The sequence below is a fragment of the Erpetoichthys calabaricus genome, chromosome 3 (assembly GCF_900747795.2).
Source record: "Erpetoichthys calabaricus chromosome 3, fErpCal1.3, whole genome shotgun sequence".
NCBI lineage: Eukaryota > Metazoa > Chordata > Cladistia > Polypteriformes > Polypteridae > Erpetoichthys > Erpetoichthys calabaricus.
In genome coordinates, this window is record NC_041396.2 from 191,978,832 (window position 1) to 191,992,281 (window position 13,450).

The following is a 13,450-nucleotide window of genomic DNA, read 5'->3' on the forward strand; positions in this document are numbered from 1 at the left end:
GTTTCGAAGATACAAGAAGTCAGTCCCCGAAATGTTACTTATATGGGAGGAATGGTTAATAATAATAATTATTATTATTATTTAATAATTGCCATTATTAGTGTATAAATGGATATAAATAATTGCATTTAAACGATTCGTCAAAATCTGTTGTATGTAAACGATACTGTTTTAAACGTTATTGTTTTTTCCATCAGAAAACCCGGTTTCCACGTCTACCTGTATTAGTTTAAATGGCACTTTTGCCACTCGCAATAAGGCTGACGTATCGTGTCTACTGGGAAACACAGTGAATGCGGCGTCTATCTATATATGTCTATGTATTTAAACTTGAGGTAGTGGTGACTACTGACAGTGTCAGCAGTCAGCTACTACACAGTGCCTGCGGTCAGGGGTTCAATTATGATTCCTAACAGCAAACGACTTCTAGTTAACAACACACCCACAGAAAAACAAAAACAAGACTGCATGGATAAAAACAATGAACGAAGGCGCCTACAACGCGCTTCTGAAACACCAGAACCAAACGAGTCACGGCTCCAAAAAGAAACAGCTTTACTACAAATATATTTATCTCATTAAATGAAAACTTGACAGTACAGGAGCTTTGAAATCATGTATAAATGGCACCACATTAACATTCCTTGGTAAGGATGCACATACAATGGATCTGCAGCATGTCCAATGTTATTGAAATCTCTTGCATTTGCCAAGTGACACATAGAAAATTCTTAGTCTAGGCTTTCAAACTAGGTGTTACATATCTGTTCCATTTTTATATGTTTGGTACTAATTGGCACAGCAATTCAAGCTCCATGAAAGTTATTAACATTTTAAAGTATAAAATGCATAGTGTGTTAAAATATATTACTCAAATCCTGCAAACTGTGGCCAAAACAGCATTTACTAACAAGAATAGTATGCTGGCTTGAAGAATTCTCATGTGTTGAGCTTTGAGCCAGAATACCAATAAACATGCTTGTGTGTTTTATCTATTTGTTTTTTGATACTCCATAAAGTTTACTCTGTTTTGATAAAGAATCTGTTACTCGTATTTCACTAGCTGTGCTTCACCACCTTTTTTAGGCAGGATTTGAAGCTTAGAAACAAAAACAGAAAAAGTGAAGTGTTTAGCTCCATTTTTTCAGTTACAAACTTTCATACTTTACCTTAACATAAAAATGTCTTTAGAGATGTACAGTCAAGTTGTGTTATAGTACACTTCCTGCCTAATTTCTCAAGTGGTATTCAGGAAGAGAGTACCGTAGCCCTTCAATGTTAATGTTTATTATCATGTGTAATTTTTACTTTAGTGCGTGAGTAGCACACAACACACTGTCACTCCCCTAAAGCTAGTATCATCAAATATTATTTTGGGACACTTCTTTGAAAATATCTTTTTTCTGCATATTTCTACAATGTAAATTTTAAACTGCATTATATAACAAATACTATGAAGTGTGGAATATGACAGGAAACTCAAATGCAGGTAAGAGTTTCTCTTCTTTTTACAATATTTGCCCTGGTGCAATATGTCCATATAATCTCCAAAAGGAAAATTCCTGAAGGATGCACTGGTTTGAGTGCAATCCTTAACTGTAGAAGTTATTACAAGGTGGTGTTGAAATGCTCAAGTATTTGTCAAGAAAGTAAGATATAAAGTTCTAAAACCTGCAAAAAAATTAAAAATGTATACTTATTTTTGGAAGTGATGAGGACAAATAACTACTTCGACTTGCAAACACATACCTGTGAAAAGCAATGATTTTTTTTGGCTTACTGATATTTTTCTTCTCTTGTTAACCTTTCTTATGCTATGTTTAACTTGTTAAGTCAATATCTTCATATTTAAAATCCAATAATGTTTTTGTGATCAAGATGGTATTTTAAGATTAAAATACATTTCTACATTATGATGTTGTTTACATTTCCATACCTTTGACTTTAATAGCATCAACACTCATTTGTTACAAGCAGCCACTCTTGGGGACATCCATCAATTTATTTATTTTCTAAAACCTCTATTTGTGTAATGGCATCATAAATTGCTAGTGAATATTCGGCCAACATCAAACACAAGGCAAGAATCAGCATTTGAAGGGGCAGGTCAATTACAAAGGAAACACAAACATGCATGTATTCATAATGGGTACGTTTAAAATCAACAAATTACCAAACATTGACATCTTTAGAATTTGTAAGAAAAAAAGACAGCAAGAGTAACTGAAAAAACCCAGGCAGAAACACAAATTGTAATCCACCTAGGAATCCATTCAAGGCCAAAATGTGATACTTCAGAAAATACTTAACCCCTTGAATTTTTAAAAAATTATTTCTGTTACACTTCCAGGTCTTAATGCACTGAATAATTTTCTCTTCCTTTACTAAAAATAAACAACTGTGACACATTTACAAATCAAAAAATATTTTGTCAAGAATATTTGTTTCTTCTGAATGAAAAATGTACATTTCCTATTTATAAAATTATCTGCCCACTAGCTATACTGCAAGTCTTCTTGGACACGTTTTAATGAGGTTTGCATTTCACCTTTTGGAATTTCTGGCAATTCTACTATGCAAATATTCTCCAACTGGTGGATCCGTGGACTGCAATTTTCAGGTCATACAACAGGTTTTCCACATGAATTTAAGTCTTAACATGTGCCTGGGACATTTCAGAATGCTAGCCTTATTTCAAGCCATTCCTTAGTAGTATTATTGCATGCTTAGGCTCATTACTATGATTATTCACTATAAACACAGATCTTTAGGTTCTTATCAACAATTTGCCTATGTTTGGCTCCATTCGTAGTGCCCTAGATTTGCGAGTCAGTTTCTCTTCCTGAAAAACAACATCAATGTATAATGCCGACAATACCATACTTGATGGCAGGATCGTGATACGTGAGGTTTGAGCTGTATTTGGTTTGCAACAAACATCCTGCTTTGCTTTCACATTAAAGATCTCAACTTAACAGTTTTAACAGACATTTTTTTCCCCAAAACGTTTCAGAATTTTTCAGAAACTTTCACTGTGTGACTTAATGTTGGTCATTTTTTAAAAATACTTCCTTTTATGAATAGTACAATCCAGTGGAAACCAGGCAAGAGATAACATGTACTGAATTGTACTCAGATGTAATTAAGGACTATTGTGTCTTGCTGGCAGTTTCCCATCCACCCTACCTCCCACCCAGACTGAATTCCTAAAACTTGTATTTGCATATTCAAGTCATTTTCCTCTGACGTTTTTCTTTTTTTGTATACAGGTAATGAATAGCCTCATCCTTGTGTGTAACAAGTGACCACAGCTAAAAGCAAGATAGTTTCAGCATGTATTATTTTACTTCAGTTGAATTAGTTCTGGCTAAAAATCACAAATGGCATACAGCCTACCATGACAAAGTGTGCAAAAAGTCTAAACCTTCCACAAGGTGAATACTTGTTATCTGTGATGAAAATACTGTACTATAGTTTTTCCTTATCTTGGTGGTCTTTGTTTTTGTCTGGGTGCAGCACACATTTCAGCTTTTTATTGCACCAGAGTGTCAGATGACACAACACAACTAACATGTTGCATTCAGATACTCACAAAATTCCTTAAGCAGTCCACATATGAAATCTCTAGCTGGAGTTCCTTAGTCTATTATATAAATAGTAATCCTTCCAAAGTTCTTACAAAATGAAGAAAAAAAATCAATTTATTATTCACATGCTGTTGAAAAGCCACCTGGAAAACAGCACTAAAAGTCTATATTAAAAGCATTCCTTAAATTGTAATTGTATATGGCTATTTTGTGCTGGTCTATCCAGAGGGTATAACCATATTTCAGAGGGCAGCTTGTTTTCATAAGCAGGGCCACAGAATGAGAAGTCTGGCCAGTCCTGCCTAATTAAAATGTGATATTTTTAACGTGTACCTACCAAATATTCTGTACAAGTAAAAATATTTAGGATAAGCGATTTAACAATATTGACAAATGCTTTCTGAGAGAGAAGATCAGAAATAAGTCTTATATCAATGTTTTAAAAATAAATCAAAAACGGAGACCTTAAAATAACAATAAAATTAGAAGATATATATTTTTTAAGGCCTGGAACATTCATTTATTATTTATCAGTAACAGTCAAAATATAGCAATATAAAATGTAAGTGCTCTCTGTCTTCTCTGCCTGACATTGTAAGTGTTGTCCCCAGTTGACATTTCAATAAATGAGTACTACAGACTGTGTGTTATTTTCAACAAATACAATTTAGCTCTCAAAAATCTATTTAAGAGTATTTAAAATTTTTTACATGATATATCCCTGTAAGTTATAAGAAGTAATGATCGCCTTTTAAAAAGCTGCCCAAAACAAAACTTGCATAATAGGTTAACAGGAGACTCTAAACTGGTCTGTGATGGTTTCAGTATGTACAGTATATTCTTGCATGTACCTGATGCATCCTGGATAAAACGCTTCTGTCCCCCCAAGTAACCATAAAATTGAAAACGTTACTTCAGAAAATGAATGAAAGGGTGCATGGCTTTCAATTATTCTGCATTCCAGCAACCTGCTAAATAGGCTATTTTTCTTTTTCTTCTCCTTTTCTACAACTATGCAAGAACCATTCTCCACTTCAAAGAATTATCATTTCAGGGCTCTGTTTTTTAAACAGAGGAAAGGAAACTGCTAATTACACAGCTCTCATCTATTCCCTGGGGTCAGAAGAGCCTGGAGGTAGGGAGGGACAAGATGTTCTTATGAAATGCATGTCTATAAGCCAGCTAAAGAACACAGAATATTGGTTAGGACGAAACCATTTCCCCACATATAAAACCTAGTCAAGACATATAAAATCATAAATGGCAAAGGACATAATAGTGTAACTTTACAGGATCTACTCACAAGGAACATGGCTACAACAAAGTGATATATACAATCATCAAACAAAACAGAAAGAACACATGCAAAAAATGTAACTGAAATTAAATTCACTAAATCATTGATAATTGAACAGAATTTTACATAGGTGAAAAGGCTAAGACGACAAACCTTTATCATTATTACAACTGATTTAAAGTAATAAATCCAGTTACATATTTTTGATCAAATATTCCTTCTGTATCACTTCATTTTCTAATTGTATGTCCTGTTCAGTTTTCAAAAAGTGCTAACTTAGGCATGAACACTATTAAAACTATTTTATGTCTTTAAAAGACACTAAATAAATTTCCTTTCTGTGATTTAAAATGATCTTCCAAATTAGATATATAAACCTTTTGTCTTCACATTACAAATCTAAATGTTATGCTTAAATCATGTGAAAATCTGTAATAATTTCCTTTTAAATGCTTGTAGCAACCCAAAACATCTGGTTTCTACACATTACTCTCAGCAAAATATTTCATTTAACAATGCCCAATATCAGTGGATAGGAAAAGTGCAGGAAGGGTTCAGTGGTTTTGCTGTCTTAGAGAGCTACTTTACATGTACCTTTTTTGCAGTAAAATACTCATACATTTTACTGTGTGCACTCTGAGGTATATTTGATTTTGAAGTATTGATTGATGTAGTGTTTGCTGGCTATAATAAAAACTATGCTGCTGTGTACAATAAAACCATTCACTGATGATACATTGTTTCCTGAAACGATGTGGTCCACATCTTTCAATCTCAAGTAATGGAATTTTAAATAATTGCTGAAATCTTCTGGTTTATAGTGTTTAATATCTTAAAATATTGTTTAAACATAAAGAAGTGCAAAATGGTTCACAACTGCTAACATTCCTAATTGCATAGATACAATATAATTTTTTCGCTTTAACAAGCAGTTTAAAGTAAGTGCTGAAGCAACTTCACAGCTTAAAAAGAAGATCTGGCCCCAAACCTATGGGCTTTGCTTTTGGACATTCTACTATTACATGCTGCTACTTGGATGAACACTGATATTTAGTGCCTTCAAAGCACATTGATTTTTTGCCTCAGCCTCCTCTGTTGCAACATGGCCTAAGATCATTAATGTGCTAATTATGTATTTTATTATTTCTGTGTTAACTGGTGATATCTGAGGTAACTGCATTTAATATTCGATGTAACCTAAAGTAAAAGGAAATGTGTCCAAAAATCCATTATGTTTTACTTCTACACATTTAAACATCTTGCACAACAAAGTCTGGCAAATATACCAGAAAACATTTTATTTTCATCTTACAGGTTGGACCTCCCTATGTAATCTCTTACTCTTTTGATGGTTACTATTAATTTAACTTTAATCTTTCCTTTTTAACAGCAAGCATTTGTTCAGGCCTAAAGACAAAAAGAATGACTCATTCAGAAGCTTTGTAGGAGTGGTTATACTTGTAACTTTTTTAGTGGGCCTAAAATACTAATTAAAATGCATTGTAATTTGGAAGAACATTTTTCTGATTTAGTTTTTCACATCACCACCAAGTGCCCAAAAAATAAATTGAAATACTTACATTTTTATTTCAGACTTCTGTGAAGACACATGTGCTTTGGCTACTCCTTTCATATGACTTTCACTGGAATCCTTTCTGATATTTTTATGTTCAATTTGATAACCATGAAGCTGTAGATCGCCATCTTTTCCACAGATGATCTCATCCCCTTGTGGAGCATTAAATGAGAATGTGGAGCATTCCAAGGTCTGTTTTGAAGGTTCTCCTTTACGGCACTGAAGTTCTACTGTGACGGAAGTCTGACACTCTTCCTGATGTGTGCCTGTGTTTACTTTACTTCCCTGCATACTATTTGTTGTAGATACAGGTGTGTCACCCTGAGGCTCAGCTTCAGAGTGAACAGCCAAGATAGCCAATTCATTCTGCTGGGCTAAGCTATTCATTGAAGCTGACGCTGTGGGGAAACAACTGTCTTCACTTTGTAATTCTAGCTTTTGTTCTGGAAGCTGCTGACCCATTATTTCTCGTGATTCATTTCCGTTAATTCCCATCTCTATTTCTATAGCAGATAACGTGCCATTTTCTACTTCAGGTGCCTGTGCAGCAGGTTCAACATCATTGCCCACAGACTGTGGTATTGTATCTGTTTTTCCCTGAGTAGACTGTTGGTTTTCCTGGTGTTTTATGGAACCTCGTTTCTCACTTCGCCTGTTTTTGTCATTTAATCCTTTTTTGCCCATTTCTGCTTGTTCAGCAGTACAACTCTCCTCAATTGGGACACTCTCGTTATCAGGCTGCAGGAATACCTCCACAGTGAGTACTTGTCTTGCTTCTTTTTTTAACTTTATTTCTGAAGAATCTATACAGCCCTGTTGCAGTTGTTCATTGTATCCAAAGGAGTGAGCAAAATGAACAGTGTCTTGCTCATTAGACTGAGTGATGTCACTTTTCAAACAATGGCTATCTAATGGTGCTTTGTCTATATGTTGAAGATCAGCTAATTGCTCTGGTGCAGACAATTGCTTAGCTACACACAGCTCTGAAAATCCAGACTCTGCTGTAGTTTTAAATTTCTGGAGGTCAGATTCTAAAGTGGATCCTTTATCAAACTCCTTAGTTACTGCATTTTCTCCAATTTGACCCCTTAAGCTTTCTGTGCTGCTACTTATACTTGTCTCTTCTACAAAAACATGAAGTCTCTTTGGCGAACAATTTGTCTTTTCTGAATCAGAATCAGAAGCAGATCCAAGCCTGACAGGCAATGTCCGAATATGTTTCACGTTCTTCTCAACTGTTGTGTTTTCTCCAGCCTTTTGTAGACTTGTGAGGATTGTTCCATGGGTCTCAGGTTGCTCTAACAAAAAAGATGCGTTTTCCTGAAAAAATGAAGTGACTGGAGTAGAACTGCTAAGTGTGCTTTTGTCAATGGTGTTTCCTTTTAATTCTGTGACCTGTAATACTTCGACAGACTGTTTAACTTGATGATCCTTTGCACCAGCTTCACCTGAAGATGACACTGACAGCACTGGAAACTCTTGCTCATAGCTTAAATCGTCAGGTATAGATGACTTTTCATTCTTCTGCCCAAGGACTGCAGGCTCAGTACTTGAAGTATTCTCTTCAGAGAAGCCATCAGAAGAACCCTTGCTCTTTTTTTTTCTTCCTGATCCAAAGAAGTTGCCAAATCTTTCAAAAACTTTAGGTTTTTCATCAGATGAAGATCGATTCTAAAAAGAAAATGGGGTATGACATGTTAAAACACATTTGCAGGAATGAAACAAGGCAAAAGCTTAAAGAAAAAGTGCCAAGTGTTGCTCATTTTTGGGAACATTTCATTAAAACACCCCTAGAAATTCCAGTCTTTTAACCAGTATCAAGTTTAGCTCTCAACAAAAGAGTACACCCAGGTCTTTTTTCACATTCTTCTATAATGTTTTCTCTTTTTCTTGATAGAGATGGATTTCTGGATGGACAGGCAGGTTTTTTGCCCTTGGTCAAACCATGGATCAAGGGATCAAAAATTAAAACCAAAGGCTGGAACAGATGAGGATTTAGTTTTAGGAACAACACAGATTCAATGGAATGATGGCTACTAGTACATTTCTTTTAACAAGCAATATAAATGACTGACATGACATTCACTCATTGCCAAGCAACAACATAGGCAGAGAAACTAAAATATGTCAAAGAAGGGGCAGTAAATCACACATTAATATATTTAAATAAAGAAATAATTGCATGTATCTTATGATATGCATCCACATGCCTCCACACATCTTAAAAGATAAATTCAATATTTCTCAACTCAAAGCTTTTTCCCCCCAATAAAGGTACAGTATATATTAATTTCTCGTGTCAAATTGTGTTCTAAAGTAAAGCACTTTTTTATCATTTATTTATTTACCTTTGTGGAGGTAAAGGGTACCGGGATCCCAATATGAAAACAAAATCATTAAAACCTACCAAATACTATTTTCCAGGCCAAACTTTTTCTGATGTATTGCGCCATGGCTGGCGAGTACACATTGTTTATACCCAGATGTGAATCGCTGTCTCCATTCTGCATACAACTAGACACTAATCACCGAAAAAAGCCTGTCTTGTGATTGCTCATAGTCTTTCATTATATGGTATCTTATTCTGTAATATCACAAACATATTGCCTGATGCCACCCTATATTATCATGCACGCTTGTGCTTCAAAGGTCTAGCATTAGAAGACGGAGTATGCGCCTAGCGTGTAATCAAGTGACAAGAAAAGAACAGACATTATAGGCATATATTTAGTTTTAATCATGTTGAAGTTTAGAAGGTTTAATACTGTACATGTGTTTTGGCATAGGCAAAGCAGAAGTGCAGAGCTGTCATTCCTGCCTCACACTGCTGGAGTGTGTACAGAATTTGCATGCTATACCCACATATTAATTGACTGATTAGTATCAGTTAGTTTGCCCACTCAAAAACATAGTCTTCTGTTATTACCTCCTTAGCAAGAGTGACTCGACATGCCCTATAAAATTAGTAAATTAGTTTGTGGAGATTCCTTCTGTTTCATAGTGGTTCCACACTATCACGCGCTGTCTTTTTCACTTTCTTAGTATTTTATCATTTGTGCACAAAAACACTGTGGAAAGTGCATAGTTGAGAGTGTCGATTGGCCCTGTAGACTTAGTAATGACATGCAGGTGGCTTAGCTCTTTCCAAAATCTAAAGATTTTACAAAAATACAATGTAGTGTAATCAGTTCAGTTCAATTTTATTGTTATGTGTGCAAAATACATTGAAACTCTTATCAGCACTCCTCATCACCATGCTGTCACTCAGCGTTAATCTTCCTTCACAAACTATGGAAAATAACAACACAGAAAGTAATAGGTGAAAAGATAGCACCATTTAGGAAAAAATAATCATATAATTTAACTATGCAGGCATCTGCTTGTTACAAGCCATGACAGAACATAACCATTGAAAAAATAGAATTGCAGACACAAAGCCTTGGAAGCTTTGGAAATTTGCCAAATTGGGGCGGGGCAGCTGTCAAAACGTCACCTATGATGCCTGCTGTAAGTGGACAAACAAACAGGAATCATAAAATTTTTTATTTCCAATTTACCTTTTTTGATACAAGCACACTTTAGAACGACAGAAAACACATTATCTTGTATCAAAACCATAGCTGTTTCAAAGTGGACGCATTTGGTAAGCTTTAAGGCTTTTTTCATGTTTTTTCACCTCCATTTTAAAAAGCAAAATCGGGGTAGGCATGTTTTACATTTGTAAAAAATGCTTCACTTTACAATGTAATTTCATGTGGTAAATTAACATATATAATGATTATGGAGAAATAAGTTTGGTATTCCTCAAGTCAAAGTTATCTTTTAAATCAAGTTAAGGAAAAACCCAAGTGCTTGCAAGGGTGCGCATATAATTGCTGGGTTTTTTTATAATCATCTCAGATTTTTGTTGATAACATCACAGTATATGTCACACATATATTTGCCTAAAGCCTATAGTAAACTTTGCATTTGTTAATTTGCCCAGAATGTAATGTGCTAGGGTGGTACCCAGCCAGACAACTGAAAAACAAAATTGGTCTGGCAAATCAATAATACATACATTTATATATTATTTTATAAATACTATAATTTCTTCAATGACACATGTATGTTTCCCGCTATTAAATCTGTCACATGTTTAGGACTCACCTACCCGTTTGTTTCCATTTTAGCACTGCACTTAATCACAACAGAATGTGCAACATAGACATAACACACTGAAGCACATAGAATTATAGAAATTAAGAATTTACACTTGGTGGACTGTAAATTTAAAATTGCCTCAGTTTAGGAATTAACCAAATATCATACACATATACTATGTGATGTCTACTATCTGCTTTCAGGGTGATGATTGACCTCCAAGGTTAATTCTCTTTTTAGTTTTATTTTATGTTATTGTAGAATCAACTCTCGGGAGCAGGGCGGGCATATGGGGCATGCACATAGGCGCCGTTCTCATCCCTACCACCTTCGCTCTCACTTCCTCTACCTCTTCATATCTTAAATTATTCTTGAGGTAGATTGAAGACTTAAGTGCCAGCTTAAGTGAAAAATTAAAGAAAATGTACTAAATAATTGCAACACAAACACTGACTTAATCAGTTTTAACACGAAAAGATGCTGACGAAAGAAGAGAAGAAGCGGGCCACTAGGGTGGAGAAAAGAAGAGACTGCTCAGGAAGCAGCAAGCGCATCAACCTCTGAGCAAACGAATGCTAAACATACAGAAAAAGAGTATGAAAACTATGAATGCTTAAGTTGAGTGTATTTGTGCTGTTACTGGTATTCTATATTCAAATACCCATATAAAATCATTAAGAATTTTTTTTGGTTGTTCTGTTAAGGTATAACAATACAAACTACTTGTTAGTGATATTTTATTCAACATTTTAAAAATAGTCTTGTAGCATCTTTTGCAATGTAAGGGACCTAGCTATTTTTCATCAAAAATAGAGTAGAGTATTCCCCATTCTGCACAGTAGACACTGAAAACATGCAGCATCCATCAGTATCTTTAATCTTGCCAACAGTAAAAGGAACAGCTAGAGGATTCAAATTAAAATAATGCTTTAATTTTTTTTGAGCATGAATGGTTTTGAACGAACCCAAAAAAAAGAAAAAACTGAAATTGCTAGAAGCTTTGATTATGGCCATGTAGTTAAGTAAATCACAATTTATTACTATTACATTTCTGCACTAGAGAATAAAAAAGCCAAATATAAACTTTCTATTTTCTGTATACTAAATTTGATATAATTTCAATGCCACAAAATTCTTATGTAAAAATTAAGTATTTTCCAATTTTGATATGATCTCTATTTGTATAGTTCTTGTATAGTTCTTTATGCTTTCCAGTTAAGTACTATTATCTTCACTAGACATGTAGTATTTCATATTTTAAATTAACCAAATGAAAAGGATTGCTTCTTATTTTCCATGTTCATTGCAGGTGATGAATAATCATGAAGAATAAGTATCCAGAGTACTACAACAACAACAACAACATTTATTTATATAGCACATTTTCATACAAAAAGTAGCTCAAAGTGCTTTATATAATGAAGAAAAGAAAAATAAAAGACAAAATAAGAAATTAAAATAAGGCAACATAGGATAAAGAATTGAACATATCTTAAAACATCATACTTAAATTCATTTCAGTTTATTTTTATATAGCACTCTTCACTAAAGTCTATAGAGCATACACGGATTTACAAATATAATACAGTAACATCCACATATTATCTATCCATCTGAGGGCTACAAGAAACTGGCACCTCCAGGAATCAAATGGTAGAAGGTGAGACTCATACCTGGGCAAAGCATTATGTTCATCTCTGGGAAAACGGGAACTTAAATACTTGCACTCATTCATAAAATGCCAACTTAAGAGTCACCAAATAACAAACACCTTTGGCATGGGGGAGAAACATTGGTGTAAACACGGAAAAAAAACCCACAGCGAAGAAGAAACTATGCAAATTCCACATAGGCAGTACCTGGGCTGGGATTTAAACCCATAACTCTGAAGGACTGAACAAAACAGTAACAGTAAAATACATAATTTGACATTCATGTATATATACCTAAACAAAGCCTATAGCTTTTCAGGATTAAAAACCAGGTCTCTGAAGTAGCAGCACTATCTTTGGCAATGTTTCCTTACATTAAAAAATAAAAAAAAATAAAACTAAGGGTTGTATTCATAACATATATTTATTTGTTAAGTGGATATGGTCGACATATTGAAAATTTAAAATGAAATTTACTTCTACCATTTACTTCCTGAAGTCAAAATGCTCCATCAGAACTGGTTTGGGTCTGACATGACACTTTTTTTATCTCATTGAAGTTCCCTTTCACAAACACTATCAAAGATACACTACTGTATATATGTGAAGATTTCAAATGTATTCCGATAGTTAAATTCAACTTTTCTCTACATTTCAAAGCATGGCACCACTTCACATAAACTTCATTATAAGTGACTAATACTGTATTATGTTTAATATGTAAATTAGGGGTGAAACCTTTACCTTATAAAGAAAAGCAAAATGTGTGCTGACTGACTTTTTAAATTTAAAATATTTTCTCAAGCTTGTTGCTTAAAATGTACTACCTTACCTAGGCAACAAAAAAAAAAAGTAAATGCTTTACTAACTGTAGAATTTTTATTAAGTTTAGAAGTGAAACAGGAATGCAAGAGCTTTCCTTTAACAACAGGACAAAAATAGAAAGTAGGTTTCTGAAAATAATGTAAAAAGAAAGCTGGGTGCGGCCTTAAAATATGCAACGAAACAAAAAAGGTTTAAACGTGAAGGTCACTAATTTCGTCTCCAAAACTTCACTAAGCCCTTTTAAAAATCTATAAAACCTTTTATTCATCTGAAACAGTGCAAATAAAGTATAACATTCAAAACTGTATTTGGGCAGATGGCTGCCTTTACATTTTCACCTTCTCTGGCTGACAGATCTGCTACTGCGAAC

At 34.2% G+C, this 13,450-nt stretch overlaps 1 protein-coding gene across 2 annotated transcripts in view; it reads right to left on the minus strand.

Annotated features, from left to right (window-relative positions):
* The window catches only part of crybg1a (crystallin beta-gamma domain containing 1a), a 359,825-nt gene that overhangs the window by 128,118 nt on the left and 218,257 nt on the right, over positions 1-13,450 (minus strand). For both annotated transcript variants that reach the window (XM_051925340.1, XM_051925341.1), the window contains one exon: positions 6,465-8,131. In XM_051925340.1, coding sequence (XP_051781300.1) covers positions 6,465-8,131 — 1,667 coding nt within the window. The remainder of the gene's footprint in view (positions 1-6,464; positions 8,132-13,450) is intronic.